Source organism: Prorops nasuta, unplaced genomic scaffold (genome assembly GCF_024137725.1).
Source record: "Prorops nasuta isolate Cenicafe-Biocafe unplaced genomic scaffold, Cenicafe_Pnas_1.2 PNAS00023, whole genome shotgun sequence".
NCBI lineage: Eukaryota > Metazoa > Arthropoda > Insecta > Hymenoptera > Bethylidae > Prorops > Prorops nasuta.
In genome coordinates this window covers 2752424-2778748 of record NW_027116820.1, presented here as the reverse complement: position 1 = coordinate 2778748, position 26325 = coordinate 2752424, and the positions used below count along the sequence as shown (strand labels likewise).

General features: G+C 39.4%; 2 protein-coding genes across 2 annotated transcripts; one reads left to right on the top strand and one right to left on the bottom strand.

The window, feature by feature from the left end:
• Positions 1 to 22293: 22293 nt before the first annotated feature.
• Positions 22294 to 22831, bottom strand: LOC136781591 (uncharacterized). Its single transcript, XM_066740484.1, has 3 exons — positions 22827 to 22831; positions 22584 to 22719; positions 22294 to 22527 (listed from the first exon to the last, which is right to left on the bottom strand). The coding sequence occupies exons 1-3, from the start codon at positions 22829 to 22831 to the stop codon at positions 22294 to 22296; spliced, it is 375 nt and encodes a 124-aa protein (XP_066596581.1).
• A 245-nt stretch (positions 22832 to 23076) lies between these two features.
• LOC136781590 (uncharacterized) lies at positions 23077 to 23837 on the top strand. Its single transcript, XM_066740482.1, has 3 exons — positions 23077 to 23171; positions 23274 to 23409; positions 23466 to 23837. The coding sequence occupies exons 1-3, from the start codon at positions 23077 to 23079 to the stop codon at positions 23835 to 23837; spliced, it is 603 nt and encodes a 200-aa protein (XP_066596579.1).
• Positions 23838 to 26325: the final 2488 nt, after the last annotated feature.

Below are 26325 nucleotides of genomic sequence, written 5' to 3'. Positions count from 1 at the left end.
TCCCACATGTATTCTAAATAAATTGGATGTACGCGAAGTACCCGAGGAAATAGAAATATTAAACGATTATGAACGATTACTTATTCAAAGGGCAAAGGCATTTCAGACAGTTGTCAAAATGGGAACTGTAGCCAATAAAAAAATACCGTTTAAACATATGGTACCGAAAGTTAAAGGCAGAACATTTCATTTACCTCTGCCTGTCGAAGAAACTTTAAAGAAAATTTGTCCCTCGAAAACTCCAATTAACTTAAACCACGAATTATACATAATGGTTCGTGGAATTCCTACAAAATCAAAAATAGTTTGGGAAAATTTAGTTGATATTATAAAAATATGGAATGCGTTACTATGGTTGAAAGATCATAATCCTATATATAAGGAGATAATTATTCCAGAATCTCCTAAAAAATTATTATCAATTTCTTCTTTGCAAGATACAGAATTTCAATTCCAAAGCGATAAATTTGATGATTTAGAGGAATCCCAGGATCTGGACAACCAAGGTGAATTTCTTGCAAAAAACAATAATAACAATGTTTCTGCTATTGATAAAATTATTGATAAAATTAATTTAAACCATTCAAGAGATCTAGATTCAGAATATCTTGATGATCCAAACAAATTCTCCGACAAAAATAATATTGAGAATATTCAAAAAAAGAATCCAGCACTATTAACACAAAAGTTACAGTCCGATTCTTATTATGAGAAGTATACGATATATCCAATGTATGACAAACGAAATAATGACACTGCCACTGCTTTGTATCAAATGTTGAAAGTACAGGATTGTCCTATAGATTATCGCACTCATGACTTAGATGTGAAATGTTTCCCAGATCTTTATCCATATGGAATTAATGGGCAATATGAAGAAAGATCTTTTCGACTCAGTAATTTTGAATTTATAAAAACCCGATTAATGTCTAAGCATCCCCAATTTCGATTAAATATACAATATCTATTTTATTTATTACATGATAATAATATGAGGCAATTAAATGCTGGAATATATCATAAAATGAATGTTACCAATCCTCGTGAGAAGTATACCGCTGCCACTTATTTAGAAAAATTAAACAAGGAGCAGTTAGAAACAAATTTAAATACCATATTCGCCAGATTAAGAAACACATCGCAATACTGGAGCATTCCTAGAAATAATCTGAGGTGTATGATATTTCATTATGGACCTGCTACATGGTTTCTCACCCTGAGTCCTAGTGAATGGCTTTGGATGGATATGATAGAATATCTTCGAGAGATAAATGGATCTGGAGCAACTAAAATGTCGGCAAATGAACTTATTGCTTCAGATCCTGTATCAGTATCTAGGTTTATACAAAATAAATTTAATGCCATGATTGAATTTATTACTTCACCAGACAATCCTATTGGGGAAGTTACTCATTACTTTGTGCGTCGTGAATACCAAGGAAGGGGCACGCAACATATTCATTACCTTATTTGGGTAAAAGATGCGCCAATTATTGGTAAATCGACAAATGAAGAAGTTGCAGCATTTATTTTAAAATACGTAACATGTAGACTACCTTTAAAAGAGGTTTCTCCACAGTTATATAAACGAGTAAATACTCATCAAAGACACAACCACAATAGTTATTGCTTACGATATAAGAAAACTAAATCTGGTCCTAATAAAGTTTGTCGGTTTGGTTTCTCACGTCCTGTCGCAGATACTTTGAAAATGAGAGATGTTGCTATATCCATCTCCAGCAGAAAACAATTGAAAACGAAAAAAAGGTTATACGATCTTCCTAGGTCAGAAAAAGAAGTAAATATTAATGATTATAATCCTGCTATTCTTACAGCTTGGGAAGGAAATATGGACATTCAATTTGTAGGGGAAAAATCCACATTGTTAACTTGGTATGCTACCAAATACGTGTCAAAGTCTGAAAAAAAACAATATTACAGATCTATTTGATGTTGTTAATTCAACAAAAAGTTTACGTAGCAATCTTTGGAATATTGGGATGCGAATGTTAAATCATAGAGAATGTGGAGCTCTTGAAGCTGCAGATAGCCTTTTAGGTATTCCATTGTATTTTACGGACACAAATACTACTATTAAGTGGCTTGATATAAATATAGTCAGAAACAGAAAACTTATAACACGTAAGGAAATAGAATCTATGAATGCTGATTCGACTGAAATATTTTGTCCTTCCTTGATAGATACTTATTATCCCATTAGACCACAAAAATTATAAACAACGTGTCTTTATGATTTCGCGCAATGGTATGATGTAATTAAAGATGAGCCTAAAAGGAGTACAGCTGAGTATTATCCTATTGGAAAATCATTATTTTTAAAGAAGCGTTCTCGTCCTGCGCTCATTAATCATTTCAATTACAGTGTTTATACCCAACCTGAAAAGTAATACTTCACACTGTTGTTACTTTTCAAACATTGGAGAGATATTAATGAATTAAAAAATGAGCGAGATACTTATGCAGAAGCATTTATATCCTTACAATCTGAACTTACAAAAGCACTTGAATATCACGAACGTATAGAAGATATACGAAAAGCTTTGGATCATTTAAAGGAATTAGTTAATCAAAAAATAGAGGAAGATAAAAAGCAGGAAGAAGTAAATGATTCTAATGAAATTGAGTGTGTACCTCTTGAAGCAATAGGTGCTATGAAAGATTTTAAAGATGCAGAAGATAAGCAAAAGGAAGACATAAATATTACGCAAATGGTATCAGAATTGAATATTGACCAAAAAAGAGTGTTTGATAAAGTAACTGAAGCTCTTACATCTAAAAATAACATACTTCGAATGTATGTTAGTGGTGAAGGTGGTACCGGTAAAAGTTTTCTTATAAAAACTATAAGGTGTTGGACGAAACAAGTATTAGGAAAAGATACTGCTGTTACTGCTCCAACAGGAATAGCTGCATTTAATATAGATGGTCTTACGATTCATAGATTATTTCAATTACCAGTTGAACATGGACACACTGCAAAATATACAGATCTTTCCGATCAAGTTCTTAAAGTAGTTCGCGACGAATTGAAAAATGTTATTTTAATAATCATTGATGAAGTTTCTATGATATCCAATATTATATTTATGTACATTCACCTTAGATTAACAACAATTTTTAATACAGAAGATTGCGAAGATGGATGGTTTGGTAACAAACATATTTTATTATTTGGTGATTTACTGCAACTTCCTCCTGTTCACGAGGAACCTGCATATATTAAATTGTCAAATGAGAAAGTAATAAAACATATCGGTGCTATAGGTACGGCTGACTTATGGGCAGCTTTATTTAATTATGATGAATTAACGATTAATATGAGACAGAAAGAAGACCTTTCCTACAAAGATATCTTATCAAGAATTCGTGTAGGAATAGTGCTTGACACAGACACTAAAGTTTTAGCATCAAGAATGATAAAATTAAATGATTCAGATTATAATATCAGAATATACGAGCTGTGCGATTATATATCCAAATTACCTATTGATACAGTTTGTATATTCGCTACATGTGAAAAGTGCGATATTTTAAATACGATAATGCTTAAAAATATTCCTTCTGAGGAAATAAAACTTGTTGCGAAAGACACCGTTGATTGTCCATCGTACTTAAGGAAGAAAGCTTTAAAAGTATTGACAAATAATGATGAAACTGACGAAGATAGCACACGTACTGCTGGAATAAGAAGAGTTATAACAGTTAAAATTGGTGCTAAAATAATGATTAGAAGAAATATTGATGTTACCTTGGGTCTTGTTAACGGTACGATGGCTACTATTGTATCGGTAAAAAGATCTATTGATAGTAACCAAGAGGATGTGGATTCGGTTAATGTGCGTTTAACTGATGGAGCTGAGCACACAATCGAGCCTCTAAGTGTTAAATTTGAATTGATGGACAGAGTATTTGTGATGCGGAAACAATTTCCTATATGCCTTAGTTATGGTATGACAATTCACAAAAGTCAAGGTCTGAGTTTGAAAAATGCAATTGTAGATGTTGGAAATTCAATATTTACTTGTGGCCAAACCTATGTAGCTCTTTCACGAGTAACTTCTTTGGAAGGGTTGCATATTATTAATTATGATCCAGCTTCTGTGAAAGCAAGTGAAGCAGCTATACTTGAATATAACAGGTTACGGAAAGAGTATAGACTGGATCTTGTACCTTTACTTATTCCAAAAATACGAAATCGAAAAGTAGCTGATACAGTGTGGGCTTTACCAAAGGGTGTACTGAAATGTCAAACAGAAGAAATGGATGAAGTACTTGGAAATGATAGTGATTGGATTATTAAGGGGATAATGAAACGTGATAATGTTTCATCATATGCAAATGCAGTTATACAATGCATTGTAAATTGTTATTCAATTAGAAATGTATTATTTCGTATAGAAGACGATAATGCCCTAAAATCGTTTATGTTTGCTTATAGAGGTATAGATAAAACTTTAGAGAATATTGATATTAGACAATTTGCTGGAAACCAATTTGTTATAAAACGGCAGTATGATGCTAGTGATTTTATCACTGCTCTGTGTGACAAATTAAGTTGCTTGAATCGCGTTGTAGAACATTATCTAACAAAAACGGTCAAATGTATTTCATGTGGCTATACAGATATTACCCAATACTGTAATAATATTTTGTTACTTACGCTACCTGATGGTATGAAGAATTTGTTAATTCCCAAAAAATTACACAAAAGTAATGCTTGGAGCATGAAAGAAATAATTCAGAGCAATTTCTCTAAGTGGAAAATACTGAAGAATTCTTTTTGCAGTAATTGTATGAGTTCTTTAGAAATTCAGCAAAAAATTGTTATTACAGTTACTAACAAAGTTCTGATTGTTAAATTATCGTTATTTAATACCAAAAGAGAAAATGTAGAAAACATCAAAGATTGGAATATTCTTAAAGACTGGAATATTAAAGGTATACCTACTGAGAAATTAGAAATCGGTGAGAAAGTTTATAAAGCAAATTGTGCGATTTTCCATGATGGCGAGAGTGCTACAACTGGTCATTATACGTGTATGCTACGTAAAGATAAATCATGGATATATGTGAACGATAATATCGTTCAAAATAAAACATGGCCCAGGAATTCAAAAGGTGCGTATATCATATTCTTCGAGGAAATTTAATTCATTCAATATTTTGTCATTCTTATCTATAATGGCTGCTTCTATAAATATTGAAAGTTGTTACATTATGCGTAAGAACATCTTACTCGTTTAACATTTTCAATAATATTAGCGCCGCGGCTGCATTTAAAGCGCCATTTCACTAAATAATGGCTGCACTTATAGCGCCTTCGGCTGCAACTTTCCCAGTAAGTAAATTATTTGAAAAGATATCAATTCCACAATAAGTTGTTATCATTTTCAAATAGTTTTTTTACTGAGTAGAGCGCCATTTAAATTAAAATCATGTAACGAATATTCTTTTTTCATAAAAATATTTTTTTTCCTAAAAAAAATATTCATTTCGATTTTATAAATTTTTTTACTTCTAATTGTTAAAAATGTTGCCTTCAATGTTAATCATTTATCATTGTAAAATAAATTTAATTATTGTTACGAAATATTATTATTTATATATTATAATGTATATTCCCGTTCAATAAAATTCCATAAATCGAATAAACACACTATCTCTACGAGTTTACTGTTTTTTCCTTTATTTTCATCAAAAATTATATTCTTCCCACATAGCACAATTATTCTATAAATATTCGTAGATTATACCGAAACATTCTTTTTCGAATATTCAAAAATATATATTCATAGAATATTTGTCGAATATTCTTTTTCAAATATATATTAAAGAAGGTTTCAGTATATTCTAAGAATGTACTTTTCCGAATATTCATATTGTTAAAAATGTAATTACTTATATTTCAAGGTATATTCCCGTTTAATAAAATTTAATTATTATAAAACACATTCTTTCCCTACGGGTTTACTGCTTTTTATTTTATTACCATACAAAATATATTTTAAGATGTCTTTGTGAAATCTTACAAAAAGTTCTGAGATCCCCCTAAAAAACACTTTCGTGTAAAAAAAGAACGGCAAGTAATTTAGCGCTTTACACAAAAATTGTATTCCCAACAAAACCAATTATTGCAGACAATTTACCCTAAACAAAAAATCTCAAAAAATATTAATCCCAATAAAAACCAAAAAAAAAAAGTTTAGAGAAAACAAATCCCAACAAAAATACCGGCAACACAAAGGATTGAAATCACTTAAACTCTGCAAGTAATTATATTTGATCCCAAACAAAAATACCGGCAACACAAAGGATTGAAATCAAATAAATTCCGCAAGTAATAATTTCATAACAAAATTTTAAGCACTAATATGGAACATTGAAGTTAAATAAATTAGTCAACCGCCAGTGATTTAACCTTACAGAATTTTACCGGCAACACAACGGATTAAAATGATTTAAATTCGACTAGTAATAAACCTACAAGTAAATTTTTTAATAGCAAATATAGCATTGAAAGACGATAAATCCTATTTCTAATAATAAATTCTGTTGGTAATCCAAGTACTTGCCGGGCCCGTGCTTCATTGCATAAAATAGCCAAATTTTTAATTTAAATGGAAAATTCAGTTTTTACATTAATTGAGTATTTACTATTATATACGGAGTAAACTAAAAATTTGGCTATTTTATGCAATGAAGCACGGGCCCGGCAAGTACTTGGATTACCAACAGAATTTATTATTAGAAATAGGATTTATCGTCTTTCAATGCTATATTTGCTATTAAAAAATTTACTTGTAGGTTTATTACTAGTCGAATTTAAATCATTTTAATCCGTTGTGTTGCCGGTAAAATTCTGTAAGGTTAAATCACTGGCGGTTGACTAATTTATTTAACTTCAATGTTCCATATTAGTGCTTAAAATTTTGTTATGAAATTATTACTTGCGGAATTTATTTGATTTCAATCCTTTGTGTTGCCGGTATTTTTGTTTGGGATCAAATATAATTACTTGCAGAGTTTAAGTGATTTCAATCCTTTGTGTTGCCGGTATTTTTGTTGGGATTTGTTTTCTCTAAACTTTTTTTTTTTTGTTTTTATTGGGATTAATATTTTTTGAGATTTTTTGTTTAGGGTAAATTGTCTGCAATAAGTGGTTTTGTTGGGAATACAATTTTTGTGTAAAGCGCTAAATTACTTGCCGTTCTTTTTTTACACGAAAGTGTTTTTTAGGGGGATACCTTCTCAACTAGATATACATTAGGATTAGCAGTTTTTAAAAGTTCATGTTCGTAGAATCCACCATATATATCTGTACCACTAGAATCCCTTAGTAAATATGTAACAGGATTTGTTTTCTGCACTTTTATAATTTCAAATATTTCAGTTGTCCAATTTGGTGTGTAGCCTTTTGCAAATACATTCTTATATTTACTGATTCGTACAAAATCACCGACTTTGAACTGGGCACGACCAACGATCTTTATATTACTGAATACTGTTGCTAAGAGCTTATTAGCATGTTCAGGTTTCACATCGGCTGGACGCATTCCTATAGTACGATGTTTTCTTGAATTGTATTTGTCAACCAGTTGTTGTAGCATAGCTCTCCACTTGTAATTTCCATTCAACGTAAATCCTTTCCACATTTCTGTCTTCAACGTTCGATTCCAACGCTCGACTATGGTTGCTTTCAATACACTGTATGTTGAGTAATGATTTATTCCATGCTTTTTCATAAGCGATTGGAAATCACTATTATAAAATTCCTTGCCATCGTCGGTCTGTAGATTTTTCGGACATCTCCCACTCTTCAGGATTTTCAGCAATGCAGCTGTCACTTCCTTGCCTGACTTGGTTTTCAGGGCTATTGCCCAGCCATATTTCGACAATGCATCAATAACTGTGAGAATGTAGTGGTAGCCTGCGTCTGCATAGTTTCTCATGTCTACCAGGTCTGCTTGCCAGAGGTCATCGAAGCCTCGTATTATTACCCGTCTACGTAAAAAGTTCCGTCTGGCAGGCACATGCAACTCTTCTACCAATTGCTTCTTCTCCTCACTACTCATAATTATTCCACTACGTGTTATGTTTACAGCAGGTCATCAAGCACTGGCGGTAGTATAAGTTTCTTCAAGGCATAATTTATATCGTCTTCTCTATTTTTCTGATTTGCAAAATCTTTTTTTGCCAGCTGATTAGAGAAATATTCTACAACAATTTTCAATCCAACAATCATATCATTTCGTAATTCCTTGTCTTTTCGATCCAATTTATAATCATTATGATCGACTTTATCAACCAATTTTTCGATTCTTATGCCAATTTCATCAATTTCATCGATTTTTTTCATTAGAGTTGTAAATTTTTCCTCAAGAATGTTACATTTTAGGTAATAGTGAGTTAGCTTCTCACTGTATTCAAACAATTCTCTCATTAAGCTATCACGTACAGTCATCGAATTACGTAACAGAGCAGCCATATTCACCGCACTTGTCTCATCCGTAACATCACATTCTAAGTTTGAAATTATTTTCTTCTTGGCATTAAATGCATTCTTTTGTTTATCAAACTTTAACGTATCATTATCAATTTTGTGGAAATAATTTCTCACTTTACCGGTATTGAAACCAGCTCCAAATTTATTTATTGTCATAGTGAAGTAGTACGTGGAACTGAGAAAATCTTGAAACTGCAATCTCGTTTATATAGAATAACGCTTTCTTCTCTTATTTAGATCCTGCCAATTTGTAACTATTATGATCGATTTTATCATTCAATTTTTCGATTCTTTCATCAATTTCGTCGATACGTTTTTTCAACAGATTTGTCATTTTTTCCTCAAGAATTTCACATTTTAATGCATATTCATTCAGCTTCACACTATATTCATTCATTTCTTTTGTAAAGCTATCACGCAATGGTGTCAAATTACTCATCAGAACACTGATATTCACCGTACTTGTCTCATCAGTAACATCAGATCCCAAGTTTGAAATTATTTTCTTCTTGGCATTAAATGCATTCTTAATTTATCAAACTTTAACGTATCATCATCAATTTTGTGAAAATAATTTCTCACTTTACCAGTATTGAAACCAGCTCCAAATCAAGAGACACGGTAGTATCTCGACGGCAAGTACATAAAAGTAGAAAAAGTCATGCCTATACCGCCGTCGAGGCACTACTCTCTTATACAGCTAGTTGAGGCGTCCCAATTTTCAAACCGATTTTTCTCCGTGAATAATCCATTGCCATTATTTAAGTAAAGTTTTTTTAAAATGGTTTTGAAAAAGCTTTCATTTGCGCCTAAGAACATCAAAATCGGTTCACGCAATCCAGAGATCCCATACTCTGTTAGCTATATATATATCGAAAATAAAATTTTCCTTCATAATCTTCTTCTTCTCCAGCCAGAATGTATGTCTCGGGCTGAAGTTGGTCGCTAAGAAAAATGACGTCATTTTCACAACGCTTCCAACATAATATACTCAACGACCAAACTATATGGTTGTGAACTGTCAATTCGGCGACTATATTGAACTGTGTAAATTGTAATGTGAGGTTATTTTTATTTAATGCAGTGAGATTATTCATCGTGTTGCGATATTGCATCTGTTAATTTCTACAATCACAAATAATTCAATTAACAGTGACTGAAGGATTCGCGAATTAGATAAGTATAACAATATATTTTACAATACAGGATTTAGTATACTTTGTGGTATTTCTTTTTCAGATTAAATTAAGACAGAACATTTTCATATTCATTGATGAGGATAGAGCTGACTGGATTAAATAAGATTAATATTTACAACTCTGTGCCAATGAGAAGCATACTTTCAACATTAATGTGCATCGGTCATTATCAGGAGGATATTATTTGAAAGAAATTGTTAAGGTATTTAATAATCATATGCTAAACTTTCAGGTATTGAAATCATTAATCAAATGCATGTTTTGCTTTTTGTTTTCTTTAAAGTGATATTGATTGTAACTATCCGATAGGTTATATCATATATATACGAACAAATATTTCAGATTAAATTATGGCAATGCTTATTTGAAAGATATGAAACATTCCAAAGAATATTCATTTACGTAAAATACAAGTTGACCAGTATTTAGATTTGAACAAATTATACGATAGTATATGTTTACAAAAGATGCGAAGACAACCAAATATTACAGAAGTTAAGTCAACAAGCAATAAAGAAAATGGAGATGGAGCTAAATCAAATAGTGTTAAGTAACTGAGATGTTTCATGTTCCTTCAAATATTTATTTTATTTGAAGATTAAGATTGTTAAATGATGAATTTGATTTCAGGCTTACTTATAGTGTTATCATTTAGTATTTTACAGTCACTGTGCAAGTGTATTATAGCAAATAGTAATACTTGTGCTTTGACTTAAATACATTTGATACAATTGAACTAAAAATCCAAGGAGGAAGGTTCGCCCATATAATGACTGATGGAGTTGAATAAAAAATTGGACTATTCACTCCTGCATTTTCTGAGACTTGAAACAGGCCAAGATGAAAGCTTTGAAAGATTGGCAAAGTAAGAAATGCCCAATATTCACAAAAAAGTCATCCATTGCTCAGCCATGAATTAAGGATGGGATTCATTGGATGAAATTATGTCAAATTTGAGTTAATAACTGCTGATTATTTTCCTCCATTACCTATGCAAGTATTCTAGGCCAGAGGCAGTATACTGGTCATTGGTATGGATAAAAAAATGCACGATTATTCTCAATGGGTAAAATCTCAGACAAAAATTAATTGTTTCGACTCCGTTTTGCAGCACCAGTTATCCGACCAGTTTGAAAAGTGTTTAGAAATTTGTGAAACGTACATATGAGGACTCTGGCACAGGAAATGTTATAAGGACCACTCACCAATGTAATTCCCATCCGACCTTTGTCAAGAGTTAGCAGCATAAACGGATCAATGAGCAGTGCTGAAAAGAAACATATTATGCAAAACGACAATGCAATCTTCGACTATATGCTTGATTCTAGCATATTCGAAGCTTTACGAATTGCTTGTCTAGTCTTGCCCCTGTATCACCCAAGTAGCTGAAGGAGTTACTGAAAGTTTGGCAAAGTCAGATGTTGGTAAAAAGTCAAGTGTTGATAAACGAATGAAATGATTCATGTTTTTGTTTAAAATATTATTTTCTTTGAATATTGAGATTGTTAAATGATGAATTTGATTTTAGGTTTCCTGGTAGTGTCTTCATTTAGTATTTTATAGTCACTGTACAAGTCTATTACAGAAAATAGTATACTTGTGCTTTGACTTAAATACATTTGGTACAATTGAACTAAAAATCCAAGGAGGAAGGTTCGCACATATAATGACTGATGGAGTTGAATGAAAAATTGGACTATTCACTCCTGCATTTTCTGAGACTTGAAACAGGCCAAGATGAAAGCTTTGAAAGAATGGCAAAGTAAGAAATGGCCAATATTCACTGTGACGCTACTGGCTATCCTTGGGGATAGTATAGAAGGGGAGGGAGGAGTGATCCCTCACCGATCGCTTTCGCGTCCCAATAGGCGACTTCCTACTAGACCCGGGCGCCTTCGATGTACTTCTGATAATACCCGAATATTTATTTATGCAGAGGGGGTTCTAACCCTCGTACGCGACTATCGGGGATGGGGTGCTAATACAATGAATCGCTAATTTCGGTTAGACTCTCTTTATTACAATATCACTAATCAATACAATATCCGGTTCGCGTTACACGGTATTGGGGAGTTGCGTTAGGTCCTACGTGTGGACGCGGCCTAAGTGGTACGAACGCGGCTGGAGTCCCGATGACGTACTAGCTAGCCTCGCGCTCGAGACACTAGTTGGCTTTCGCGGCGGCCCCACCGAGTCGCGCGGTACTCGCGCGCCACCGGCGGATCCTTAGGCTAACTACTCCTCGACGCTACGCGGATAAGTCCCTCTTTCCGCGCGTGCGCGTCCCTCGACGGTTACCCGCACTCGCTCCGTTCCCGCGTACTTAAACACAACAACGACCCGGAGTGTTTACTTCTGTAAGCCTGAGGTCGCGAGTCCTCACGATAATGATACTAAGTCCGCGGCCTTGAAATGACTGAAGGGAACGTCCCAGTCAACGGTCGAACTCAAAACGAGTCAATGTAATCGCGAACACTTTGGCTAATTCGCGATTCTACACGATATGACATGCGTTACAGGTCCAACGGAATGACCACTCCGCTAAGTTGCCCGCTTACCCGTGACAGGTGAGCAGGGCCAGCGGTTCCCTATAAAACCGTTCGGTGCTACGAGCCCTAAAGCCCTAGCACACCCCGGGACGTCACAGGACTTATTCACAGAACGAATAATCACCCTACTTTCTGCTTACTCTAGGCTGGCTCTCTTCTCTCGCTTTCTCTTTCTCCCTTTCTCTCGCTTTCGCCTCTCTCTCTCTCTCTCGTTCTCGCTCTCGCTCTCGCTCTCGCCTCTCTCTTTCTTCCTCTTGCCCTTGACACTGGCCCAAAGGGCTGGTATTCTCCGCTGTCCGGTACGGGTTCGCGGCCGGGTTGCAGTCGCTGCAATATCACTTGCACCTTTTTTTGTACTAGGCAGCGGCTGTAGCCTTGGTCGCGGAGTTATCGGCGGCGGGGAAGGATCCGGGACTGTGTCACCTTTGACTTCTAAACTACGTGTGTCGGGGCAGTCCGCGGGAGCAGGTAAGGCCCTGCGCCTGTCCCGCCGCTGCCCCGCTACACCCATCGCGCGGCACTAGGGAGCCGACAAGTTATCGATCCTAGATCAATACTTATCGGTTGATGACTCCCTAGTTCGTACGCGACCCGCCTATCTAGCGCTTGAGATTAGCAAAGCGCTAGATGGCAGCTATAGTAACGTTGCGAGAACGCAACGTTACAACTCCCCCCTCGTTAGGACCAACGTAGGGGTTGGTCAACTTCCTCCCGGTTGAAGTCTACCCTGGGGTGTCTCTGATTCGATTTACTTTTTTTTTCTCTGGTGCGCGCAATCCTACAATAAAAACGCTCGCTTAACATTCACACATACTTTATTACACACACACACACAAATTCGGCCTACATAAACAACACAAAAAAAAAAATTATCCGGCTCGATACAAAAAAAATAAAAAAAATATTAATCATAATAAAAAAAAAAAAAAAAAATAGACTCTATACAAACAAGAAACTTAAACACTAGACGCGGACACATTAGACGTTCAGGAGGAGGAGGTCCTCCTCCATTGCCTCCTCTTCCTTCCTCTTCTTTTCCTCTCTCTCCTTTCCTTCTCCCTCTTCCTCGCCTCCTCCTTCCTCCGTTTCTCCCGTTCCTCCTCCCTCCTCTTCTCGACGGCAGCGCGGATGCGCTGTCGTCGAGCCTCATCCTCTTCCTCCTCCTTCTTCTTCCTCTCCTCCGCCCGCTTCCTTTGCTGGGCCCTTCCCTGGCCCTTCTGGCCACCCCGCCTGCCCCGATGCGCTTTCTTCTTCGGCTTGGGTACAGCCGGCCCGATTCCCGCCGCTGGTGGCGGAGTAACCCTCTGCGGGGGAGGACGAGTGCCCGTACGGGTGCGGGAGTAGCCCGCTCCCCGCCGGAGCATCTCGTTCTCCCACCGCAGACGGCGATTCTCCGCCTCCCAGTCAGCGGGCTGCGGTCCGGTGTACCCAGAGGCCTGGGCTTGGTGGTAGGCCGGAGGGTGGGGGGTACCCTGCTCAGGGTAGCGGGGCGGAGGGAGGGAATACCCTGGCTGGTGTGGGGTGGAGGGTTGGTGGTGGTGGGAGGGTGGTGGGTAGGCGGTGGGTGGGCCCACTGCTGGTAGGGGGCCCGGCAGGGGAATCCTCTGAAGCCAGCAGTGGGTCACCACCTGCTGAAGTTAGGGGTCCATCTGCAATGAGGAGGGCCTCGTCACGCATCCTTAAAAAAAACACAAAAAAAAAATATATATATAAACAAAATCGCGCGACACACACATTCATCCATTCGCACACACAAGTCCGCACTCAGGTTCGCGAGGGTTAGGTTGGGTCTCGACGTGGACGCAGGCGTGCCGTCCACGTAGACGGGGCGGAATCCGACGAGTCGCTCACGATCGACATTTTCCGTTTTCCCGGAGTCCCTTTCCGTTTACCGGTCGGTTTTGGGGAAGGTGCAGGGTCGTCGTCCCCTTCCCCCGCAACGGTTTCCTCACCCGGTTCATCGACGTCCGGAACGCAAAACGACGCGACAAACGGTTTTAGATCCGAAACGTGGACCTTCGGATTACTACGGCCTTGATTTTCAAGCTCGTAGACGACCGGCGATATTACGCGAACTATTTTAAACGGACCCTCGTACGATGGTGCTAGCTTCGCAGCAAAATTATCAGCAGATGACGATAATGGTCTGCCGCGCCGCCATACCACGTCTCCTACCTGATACCTGACATCGCGCCGGCCACGATTGTAATAGCGGGCTTGACGGGCACTCGCTTTTTCTATCTCTACCTGTACGATATCATGAATCAAAGGAAGACGTTTTAGTCGCGCCACCCAATTTTCGGGGTCACTCCTAAGTATCGTACGAGGACCTTCAATCTCTCGCCGTAGATTCGGAGTAATTACTGGGTCTCGACCGAGGTTAAGTAACGCGGGAGATACTCCAGTCGACGAATGCATCGCGGAATTAATCGCGAAACGGAATTCTGTGAGATGAACGTCCCAGTCTCGGTGGTCGCTCTCTACAAATATCCTAATCATCGTTTTAATTACCCGATTCACGCGTTCTACCGGGTTAGCCTGCGCGTGATACGGCGGAATAGTAAATTGCCGAATCTGATGCTCATTTAGAAATTTGGTCACTTCCTTATTTACGAACTCGGTCCCGTTATCGCAAAGAAATATTTCCGGTGACCCCCAACGGTAAATAACCAGCTCGCTAAAAACTTTCAAGATGCTTTTGGCGTCAGCTGTGCGGATCGCTCGCATTTCCACGTAACGACTGAAGTTGTCGAGGAAGACTACTACGTAACGCTGTTGGGCCTTACTTGGTGGAAAGGGGCCCATGATGTCTCCCGCAACCACAGTCCATGGTCGCTCCACTACCCGAGTTCCCATAAGTCCTACAGGGGCAAGCTGTACAGCTTTATGTTGCTGACAGACTGTGCACCCGCGTACGAATGCTACGGCGTCTTTGAAAACTCCCGGCCAATAGTAATCTTTGCAGATTCTAGCGTGAGTTTTCTGAACGCCAGCATGTCCTGCGGAAGTATTATTGTGAGCTTCCTGTAGGGCTAAAAGTCGAGCCTCTCGCGGGAGGACTAACTTCCACGCATCATAATCGCGGCCTATCGATTCGAGTATCACGTCCGGCCGATGGCAATACAGCCGGTTTCCCTCAACTTTCCAGTCTGGGTAAGCCCGCGGTCGCTGAATTACTTTTCCGCGTCGTGCTGTATACCACGGGTCGCTCTCGAAGTCGATACGCGACTGTGTGACCAAATTTCCGCTCGAATTTCCACTATTTTCTTCGTTAACCGCGGAGACGCATTCATTTTCGGTGCCTACTGGGAGGGCGCGTGATAATGCATCGGGTACGTGATGCAATACGCCTTTACGATGAACCACATCGAACGAATGATGTTGTAATTCGAGGGCCCATCGACCTAATCTCCCTACTGGATTTTTCAAGTTGTGTAGCCAACGCAAACTATTGTGATCCGTGACAACCGTAAAATGATAGCCTTCTAAATACGGTCTTAATTTCCGAATTGCCCACACGACAGCGAGACACTCCATCTCGGTCGTCGTGTAATTCCGCTCCTCTTTGGATAGAACTCGATTAGCGAATACAATCGGATGCTCTTCAGTTCCGTGTCGCTGAGTTAATACTGCTCCTATTGCATAGTCGCTAGCATCTGTCTGTACTTGGAAAGGTCTCGAAAAATCGGGCCTTGCCAAGACCGGGGCCGAGCACAGCGCTTCCTTCAATCGCTCAAAGGAAGTCTGTTGCTCTTGATCCCAATGCCAGCGCATGCCTTTATGCAATAACAAGACGAGTGGAATTTTGTCCTTCGACAGGTTGGGTAGGAAACGTGCATACCATCCAACCATCCCTAGGAAGCGGCGCAGTGTTTTTAAATCTTTTGGCGGCGGATAACTCATTAACGGTGCGGTTCGTTCGGGATCCGGAGCTAAACCATTACGATTGATCAGATACCCAAGGAACCGAACCTCCGACCTGCAAAATTTACTCTTTTCGCGATTGATTTCTAAACCCGCGAATCGAATAATGTTTAACACACGCTCTAACCATCCTAGGTGTTCCGCGAACGTGTTCGTTACGATGATTATATCGTCCAGATAGACGAACACATACGGATCAAATTCAGGTGGAATTAATTGATCCATCATCCGCTGGAACGTCGCAGGAGCATTCGTAAGACCGTACGGCATACGCCTGAATTGGAAGAGTCCTTTTCCGGGTACTATAAACGCTGTAATTTCCCGACTCTCGTCTCCTAGCGGTATTTGGAAATACGCTTGACTTAAATCTAACGTCGAAATGTATCTCGCGTGGCGGAGTTTATCGAGAATGCTGTCGATATGCGGGATCGGGTACGCGTCTTTGCGCGTTACCTCATTCACGCGTCGAAAATCTATGCAAAATCGATATTTCCCGCCCGGTTTTGGTACTATAACCGGACAGCTGGCCCACGCGCTCGTGGAGGGTTCGATAATCCCTTCACCCAATAATTTATCGACCTCTTCGTGCTCTACTTTATAGATCACCGGCGACACTCTCCTTGCCGCTTGGCGGATTGGAGCCTGACCCTGGACATCTATATAATGTTTGACCAGGGTAGTCGCCGGGACTGGTCCAACTATCTCGGGGAAGTTATCACTTAGAAACTTCTCTAGCACCACGTTTTGTTCGCTAGTCATTTCAGCGATAGCAAAACACGAAGATACGTGTGTCTCATTTGAGCTTGCCGCGTTTATTTTCGCGAATCTCAAATTTACTCGGTCGCGCGTTTGCCATAAATCGCGTGAAGTATCAATTATAACTCCGAATAATCGGAGAAAATCCATACCGAGGACACAGTCGTAATCTAAAACCGGTACCACGCGGAAATACATGACTTTTTTCGTTTTTCCTAATTCTAATTCTAGCGCAATAACCCCTATTACTCGTGTTTCCGTACCATCGGCAGTACGCATGACTCTATCTTGCGACCTGTCAATCTTCGCTTGGATTCTTTCCAGCGTTCGATGTCCGAGGTAAGATCGCGATGCTCCCGTATCTATCAGTGCAGGAAAAATTTGTCCAAATAATTCTAACTGCAAATAATAGCGGCCATCGGTATTCGGTTGATTAGGGAACGCATCACTCCGAACACAGCGACGAGTTCGGATTATGATGTTCCCTTTCCCCCCTACCTGGCCAAGAGTCGCGGTGCGCTTCTTGGGCAATAATTCGTCCAAAGCACACAAATGATCGGATAAACTACTCGGTTCAGTTTCATTTATCGAATCTTCAGGGTTACTTTCTAATGAGGGTCGTCTTCCTACTTCTGAGGTAAAACTATAAACGCTCTCGTCACTAGAATCTTCGGCGCTAAAGTCCGGTCGCGTCGAATTAGGCTCATCTTCTGACTCCGAGGTCGAAGAGTCCCGCAAATCTTTTTGTTCGCTTTCCGACGCGTAATCTTCGTAATCCGTGCTACTCACCGATGAGTCCCTCCACGATTCGGGGTCAGTAAATCGTACTGTCCTACCCGACTTACGAAGATTATCAGCCGGGCCCGCGCGAGCTTCCTCCGCGAGCCCTACTGCCCGTTTCCCGGATTTCTCGTATTCCCGTATACATTATTCAATAGGCTCTGACCTATTGTCGACGCGGACGTTGTTGGTGGCCACTGCGCTTGATTATAAAACAGCGCGGGTGTGGTCACCGGTTGCGGTGGCATCGGCGCTTGCATCCCGGCGGCTGGTTGAGCCCACCAAGGTGCAGGCGTAATCGCGGCTTGAGTCGGCTCACGCGAAGGACACTCTCTCGCATAGTGTCCTCGTCCTCCACAACGATGGCATATCGCTGCGTCGCGGAATTGACCCCCACGATCCTGATATCGCGACTGACCCGCTACATGTCCTCCCGGCGCTCGTGAGGAGGAGGTTGGTCTTCGCTGACCTTGTTTTGGAACTGCAGCGATAGCACCTAGCTCGTCCGACGAACTGCTACGGTGTCCGCTATGGCTTGAGCTCTCTTTCCTACTCCCTTTGTCGGAATGTCTTCGGGACGATCTCTTAGACGATTTCTTATGAGATTCCCGCGAACTATCTGACCCCGAGCTAGAGTCGCTGGTCGATCCAGACGAACGTCGTTTGGATTTACCGCGTTTTCCTCTCCTTGAACGCGATTTCTTCTTTTTCGGCTTGTCGTCGTCCGATTTCTTCGCGTTCTTGCCGGTTGCGTCGCTTTTTTTCTGTTTTTCGGGCTTTTTCTCGTTTTTTTCTGAAACTGCCGAGAGAGCTTCACGATTTTTACGCGACGATCTATCTTCCTCGCGCGTTTTCGTAGCTCCAGGCGGTGGTTTAAACGCCTTATCTATCTCCGCGTTCTTTTCTATTTCCCGACCTATTTCGCGCAAACCCGTGAATGAATCAAAATCCCTACGAAACATTCTACGGCGGTAATTGGGACGTAGGTTTCGATAAACCAGGTCCAATTGAACCGAGACGGAAGGGGTCGGCCTAATTTCTTTTAGAATCGACCGAATACGCACTAAATACGCCTTGATCGATTCACCCTCCCTTTGAGTCTGTTGTCGCGCCTTCTCCCATTTCGCGTCGTTATCCTCCTCATCCCCGAATTGGCTGAGGAAGGCCTCGCGAAAGTCACGCCATGTTGAGCAGGAGCTGCCTTCGACCTTAAACCAGGCTTTGGCTTCCCCGCTCAACACGACGGGGAGGGTTTCCCTGATCTCGCTAAACGTTAGGTCGGAAACATTGCGGCAATGTTCTAAATTCTCTATAAAGTCTTCGGCGTCGTCAGCATCGTGATTTTTAAATCGAATACCCCATTTCCGGAAAGCATCTATTACCCGTGTTCCTCTCCGGCTGGAATATCGTGAGCTAGACTCGCTCGATCTTTCCGAACTCGATGATCTATTTCGCGATCGGTATTCGGAGGGTTGTCGACGGCGGCTAGTCGCACCCCGGCTTGTTCCCGGCGAATCTCTACTAATTTCGCGGGGTTGAGGCATCTCCGGTGCCCTTTCGACCGGTGCAGACCCTTGCGCTCCTGCCGACTGATACGCAATTACTAACTGCACGATGCTAGCTAGTAATTCGGGCGGAACCGCTCCTAATGCGGAATTTCCCACCCCTACCGGCGCATTTCGTTCCCTCGAATACTCCGGGTTCGCTGGGGTTCGGTTGGGTGGTTCCGAAGACCGCTCATCAAGGTCACGCCTTCGGAAGCCCGACCTGTCTGAATCTGATTCAAACGTAACCCCTCGTTTCGGTTTCGGCGTTAGTTTGCGATTTTTATCGATACATGTCAAATTCGAGTCGCTACTCTCTTCTGACATGTTTATCTGTCGCGACGTTTCCCCTCCCCGCGGGGTCTCAAATAATTCACGAAGCGCATCTTCCGATTGCCGACTTAATTTCGGGTTCGTTTTCGGTGTCGCTAATTCGTCATCGTTGGTTTTTATCGCCGACGGTGTTGGAAGCGGCTGAGGTGGGACGGCGGGGTGGAATGGTTCCAATTCATCCACTCGCGGATTCCACTGAGCTGCTTCCGGTCCGAAACTCTCACGTAACCTATGACGCACAAAACGATCGCGTAGTTGATCTTCCGAGCTACCTCGTGTATTTAGCTCCGCGTCCGTCAGAGCCATTATTAATTTACTACGCGGCATATTTTTCGCGTACCGTCGTAATTCGTTACGTTCCGTTAATATTTCACGATCGCGTACTGACATTCCACTCGATTTGTCGGAATCCGACATAATTTACTACTTCCGATACTAATCTCCCAAAACAACAACAAAAAAAATTATTTCTAATCCCGCAAAAACTACAAGGAAAAAAAATTCTATCCTCGGTAGGGGTGCGAGAGAAAAAAAATTTTCCGCTACTCGACCTACTATATAAAAAAAATTGTTCTTAATCCCAAAAAAAAAAAAAAATTTCTAAATAAAAAAAAACTATTCTCAAATCCCCCAAAAAAATTAGCACTCTACCCCGCGTACGAGACCTCACTCCGTGGGCCCCACGTTGGGCGCCAAATTGTGACGCTACTGGCTATCCTTGGGGATAGTATAGAAGGGGAGGGAGGAGTGATCCCTCACCGATCGTGTTCGCGTCCCAATAGGCGACTTCCTACTAGACCCGGGCGCCTTCGATGTACTTTTGATAATACCCGAATATTTGTTTATACAGAGGGGGTTCTAACCCCCGTACGCGGCTATCGGAGATGGGGTGCTAATATGATAACTCGCTAATCTCGGTAAAACTCTCTTTATTACAATCTCAATAATCAATACAAGATCCGTTTCGCGTTACACGGTAGTGGGGAGTTACGCTGGGTCCTACGTGTGGACGCGGCCTAAGTGGTGCGAACGCGGCTGAAGTCCCGATGACGTACTAGCTAGCCTCGCGCTCGAACCACTAGTTGGCGTGCGCGGCGGCCCTACCGAGTCGCGCGGTACTCGCGCGCCACCGGCGGATCCCTAGGCTAACTACTACTCGACGCTACGCGGATAAGTTCCTCCTCCCGCGCGTGCGCGTCCCGCGACGGTTACCCGCACTCGCTCCGTTCCCGCGTACTTAAACACAACACCGACCCGGATTGTTTACTATCGGACGCCTAAGGTCGCGAGTCCTCACGATAACTATACAAAGTCCGCGGCCTTGAAATGACTGAAGGGAACGTCCCTGTCAACGGTCAAACTCACGCGGAGTCGATGTAATCGCGAACAATTTTATTAAGTCGCTCTTTCACACACCCTGACGCGATGTACAGGTCCGACGGAATGACCACTCCGCTAAGTTGCCCGCTTACCCTTGACAGGTGAGCCGGGCCAGCGGTTCCCTACGAAACCGTTCGGTGCTACGAGCCCTAAAGCCCTAGCACACCCCGGGACGTCACAGGACTGTACTACAAAACGAATAATCACCCTTACTTCAGCTTTCTAGGGCTGGCTCTCTTCTTTCTCTCTCTGCTCTCTCTCTCTTTCTCTCCCGTTCTCGCTCTCTCTCTCTCTCGTTCCCGCTCTCGCCTCTCTCTCTCTTTCGCCCTGGACACTGGCCCGAAGGGTGGATAGTCTCCGCTGTCCGGTATGGTTTCGCGGCTGGGCTGCAGTCGCTGCACTTTCACTGGGTATGATGCTATATGCAGCGGCTGTGGCTTTGGTAGCGAAATTTTATCGGCGGCGGGGAATCTATCGCACCAAGTGTCACCTTAGACATCTAAACTACGTGTGTCGGGGCAGTCCGCGGGAGCAGGTAAGGCCCTGCGCCTGTCCCGCCGCTGCCCCGCTACACCCATCGCGCGGCACTAGGGAGCCGACAAGTTATCGATCCTAGATCAATACTTATCGGTTGATAACTCCCTAGTTCGTACGCGACCCGCCTATCTAGCGCTTGAGATTAGCAAAGCGCTAGATGGCAGCTATAGTAACGTTGCGAGAACGCAACGTTACAGTTTTTAGAAGTACAAAAACTTTATTATACCTGTTTTTCCGATAATCCAGAAAAGTAATTAAAAATTTTATAACTTCACTATAACTGATTAATATTTTCCAACAAATTAAAACTCTTTAACAATTTTTACTAACACTCGTTTGACTAAAAATCCGCGCTGTCAGACTGACATTTCTGCACTTTTCACTACTCTCACAAGACTCACAGATAGGTCCAGTGGTATAGACTCACCAAAAAATCACCCAGTGGCGTAGAATTATTTTAGACAAAGACACAGATAGAAATCCATTAGTTAGAGAGAGAAAAGCAATGGCGACGTCCGAGATAGGAAAATAAGAAATGAAGGCCTGGAGAAACTACGTTGAACGCGGTATAAGGCTCTCACTTTCTCTTTAAGGCATTTATAAAAGGATAGCCTATCATACACTTCCTTTACTCTTTCCAGTCACTCAATGTAGAAACTACTCCAGGCGGGGAAAAATCTATGGGGTGATATGGTTCCTAAACGCATCAAAAAAATCTTGCAGGCCATTAGTGGCGGTCATTGTACATTGATATTGCCTTTCTTCATCTAGAAATCCTCAATATATTTGAGTAACTTTTTAAGTTGAATGATTTCTTTTAAATCAATACTGGCAGTAATATTATTTTTTATTATTTCAAATCCAGTTTTAATGTAGGTTGAAGGCAGCAGGGGAAAATTAAACAATTTCCTTAATAGAAAAATTCCCTTTATGTGAACTTTTACTGATTTCCCTTTTAAAATACTGTAGATTTTTAATTTCTTTGCGTATTTCCTGGCATTCTGAAAGCAAAATTAGTTCCGCTTGCTTAGGTTTGACATATAAAAATTATACTTACATACACATAATGAAAATAACATCCCATTAATGTACAGTGTGGAAAAACAGTTTTTACTGCATTTTGCAATGCAAATTCGTAATCGGTAATTATCTTGGAAATGTTTAAATTTGTAAGCACGGAATCCTTTAAATAACTGAATAATTGGATGTAATCAACTTGAGTTCTTCACTACAAAAACAAAAATTATATTAAATCTTTGCTTTTATTATTCTTAAAAACATAAGTATATACTTAGGTTACTTCATTTCCAGCTTTGTCTATTTTCTTCTCGTTTTTATAATAACAAAATCCATCGTCATATAATTTTTGTCGTTTTATATTGGTTCATTTTGGTAAAAATGAGAAATTACGCTGATTTTTCTGATAAGTTGATACAAATTATGACAATTGCAAGTTTCACACATATTATTTGTTTATAAGTGCATTGGAAATTGTCATAATATGTTTCAACTTATCAGAATAATCAGCGCAATGTCTCATCTTTACCAAAATGAACCATTATAAAACGACAAAAATTATATATGACAATGGTTTTTGTTATTACAAAAACGAGAAGAAAATAGACAAAGCTGGAAATGAAGTAACGTAAGTATATACTTATGTTTTTAAGAATAATAAAAGCAAAGATTTAATATAATTTTTGTTTTTGTAGTGAAGAACTCAAGTTGATTACATCCAATTATTCAGTTATTTAAAGGATTCCGTGCTTACAAATTTAAACATTTCCAAGATAATTACCGATTACGAATTTGCATTGCAAAATGCAGTAAAAACTGTTTTTCCACACTGTACATTAATGGGATGTTATTTTCATTATGTGTATGTAAGTATAATTTTTATATGTCAAACCTAAGCAAGCGGAACTAATTTTGCTTTCAGAATGCCAGGAAATACGCAAAGAAATTAAAAATCTACAGTATTTTAAAAGGGAAATCAGTAAAAGTTCACATAAAGGGAATTTTTCTATTAAGGAAATTGTTTAATTTTCCCCTGCTGCCTTCAACCTACATTAAAACTGGATTTGAAATAATAAAAAATAATATTACTGCCTGTATTCATTTAAAAGAAATCATTCAACTTAAAAAGTTACTCAAATATATTGAGGATTTCTGGATGAAGAAAGTCGATGCCAATGTACTTAGCGTTTTTCAATGTGATCGGCGAACGAACAACAATCAAGAACGCTATCATAGGTCTTTAAACGAGATGATGAGACATAGATTAACACTTTATAAATTTATATATGAGTAATCTCTCCATCTATTATATTAAACACAAAGTTAAAAGTTTTCGAAATCCACAATGAAATTAAAAGAGTTGATGATCAAAACGGTTATAGAAATAAATCAATTAAATAATAATTTGATTATTACTGCCACTAACAAACGGAAGGGAGCACAAAATTTTGATTCCTGGTTAAAGCAAGGTTGAGAGAAATTGCATGAATTACAAACTATGAACGATGAGTCAAAAATCGAACAAATTGACGTGTTTTTAGATACATCAGTATATCAGAACCAACTTTTCATGATAAAAATTAGAGATGTGTTAATCAAGAACTCATTCAATCTCAATTAAAATTTTTATTAGCATGAAAATGATGTCGATTATGAATATAGTAAAGAAATTTTACTCTATATATAAATCGTTCAATAAAATTGTTTTTAACTTTTATTTTGTTCATTGCAATATAAGCTTCGATTCTATCGCTATAAATTCTACTAGTTCCTGTAACGAACTGTAAAGAGATTTCCTTTTCAAAAAATAAATACTTTATTATGCATATACATAATCTTTTATTCAATCTTTTCCACTCATTCTTCCATCTACATCTGTCTCTTTCTATATTATTGTTTATTGTATATTAATTGTATGTACAGGGTGATTCTCTAACGGCGGGACATAGGAGATTCGTGTTAGTTGACTATAGCGCTCAGGATGATGGTATCTGAGAACGCTGATTGGTCAATATCATGTAGTGCCAAAATGAAATGGTCCGTTACCAATAGATGAATAAGAAAAATGAGACCCATTCGCCATTTTGGAGTGGAGAAGTATTTACATGCTAGTTGTAGCAGAAAGAGGTGTGAAATGGAAAAATGTCAAATAGTGAGGTTACTAAAGTAAAAATGGAAAATAATGAATGGAAAGTAAGAATATTCGAACTTTCCATTCATTATTTTCCATTTTTACTTTAGTAACCTCACTATTTGACATTTCTCCATTTCACACCTCTTTCTGCTACAACTAGCATGTAAATACTTCTCCACTCCAAAATGGCGAATGGGTCTCATTTTTCTTATTCATCTATTGGTAACGGACCATTTCATGTTGGCACTACATGATATTGACCAATCAGCGCACTCAGATACCATCATCCTGAGCGCTATAGTCAACTAACACGAATCTCCTATGTCCCGCCGTTAGAGAATCACCCTGTATGTATTTCCTATAGTGTAATTCTTTTCTTTTCTTTTAATAGTTTCCTCACTTTCATTTGCAAGCACAAAATCCTCCCTTCCAACAACATTTTTGCTAAAAGATCCCTCAATTTTCGATCCTGATTGCACTGCTCACAACATTAACTTTTTTGTAATTTGTTCACTATGTAGCTTACACCTTACAACCGTCTGTCATTCTATTTATTTTAATTTTTTTAAATACAGTTATGTATCTTCATTTTCTTATACCACCTATTATTTCGTCAACCTATATCTAATCTTTCTCTGTTTCTGACCTATCCTTTTCTATTTTATTCCATCATTCTTGCACTTCTTCATGTTGCAACAAGCAAACTATAAAGCTCCATATACCACTCCCTCCCCCCTCCAACTATACTTATTTATCCACCTCTTATTTATTCTTATCGTTTCATTCTGTTATATTTTTAATATTCTTCTTTAATCCGTCAATCTCTTTTCCTCTTCAATATCAATACATTTTTTTTTCAAAATATAATATCCCTTTTGTCATTGTTCATTTCTAACCATTTTCTTTGTTAAATATATATCTCTTTGTAAGACAAGAGGAATAAAATAGTTTGCTATTTCTTATCCTTACTCCTTTCTGTGGTTCTTCCTTTTCATTTTTATACCTTTTCTTAATGAGTTATATATACACGGTGTTTCAGTGACCCATGTCATAACTTTCAGGGACGATAGGGGATACAATTTAAAGCAACTTTTATTGAGGGACCATGGGTCGCTGATGTGAAAAAAAAAAGTTCTGGAGGTTTAAATGTCCTACGCTATTCGGTGTGGCGGAGCCTTAAGCAGCGCCGTAACGCACGTTGGTGCAGCGTCTCTTCAACAAATGACTACTAATTTATCTCGACGCGTATTTATCATGAGTTAAAGGGCTTAAATGTAAAAATTGAGTAACCTAAAGATAAAATTTCAATTACACATAAAAGTGCGCTAATTAAGAATTAATTGAATACGAGAGGGAAGAAATAGGAGTGACTTACTAGCTGTTGCAGTGTCATCAGTTGCTCTATTGTTGCTCCTCCTCATGTTGATTTTGAGTCATATAAGCTGTTCAAAATGGTTGCCACGAACACTGATACAGGCTTCGCATCTTCGAAGCATAGAGGTACGAACTCTATCGAAAATCCCAGGAGTATTCATTACCTCGTCAAATGAAGTGACTATTCTCTCTATCAGCTGATTTTCAGTCTCGACAGGAGTAACATACACTAAGGATTTCACATGACCCCATAAAAAAAAATCTAGAGGTGTCA

Coding starts and splice junctions, on each gene's coding strand:
- LOC136781591 (XM_066740484.1), bottom strand. Junction 22,528..22,583: donor GTTATTTTCATTATGTGTAT/GTAAGTATAATT, acceptor TTTTGCTTTCAG/AATGCCAGGAAATACGCAAA.
- LOC136781590 (XM_066740482.1), top strand. CDS start 23,077: ATGAACCATTATAAAACGACAAAAATTATATATGACAATGGTTTTTGT. Junction 23,172..23,273: donor AAAGCTGGAAATGAAGTAAC/GTAAGTATATAC, acceptor CCAATTATTCAG/TTATTTAAAGGATTCCGTGC. Junction 23,410..23,465: donor GTTATTTTCATTATGTGTAT/GTAAGTATAATT, acceptor TTTTGCTTTCAG/AATGCCAGGAAATACGCAAA.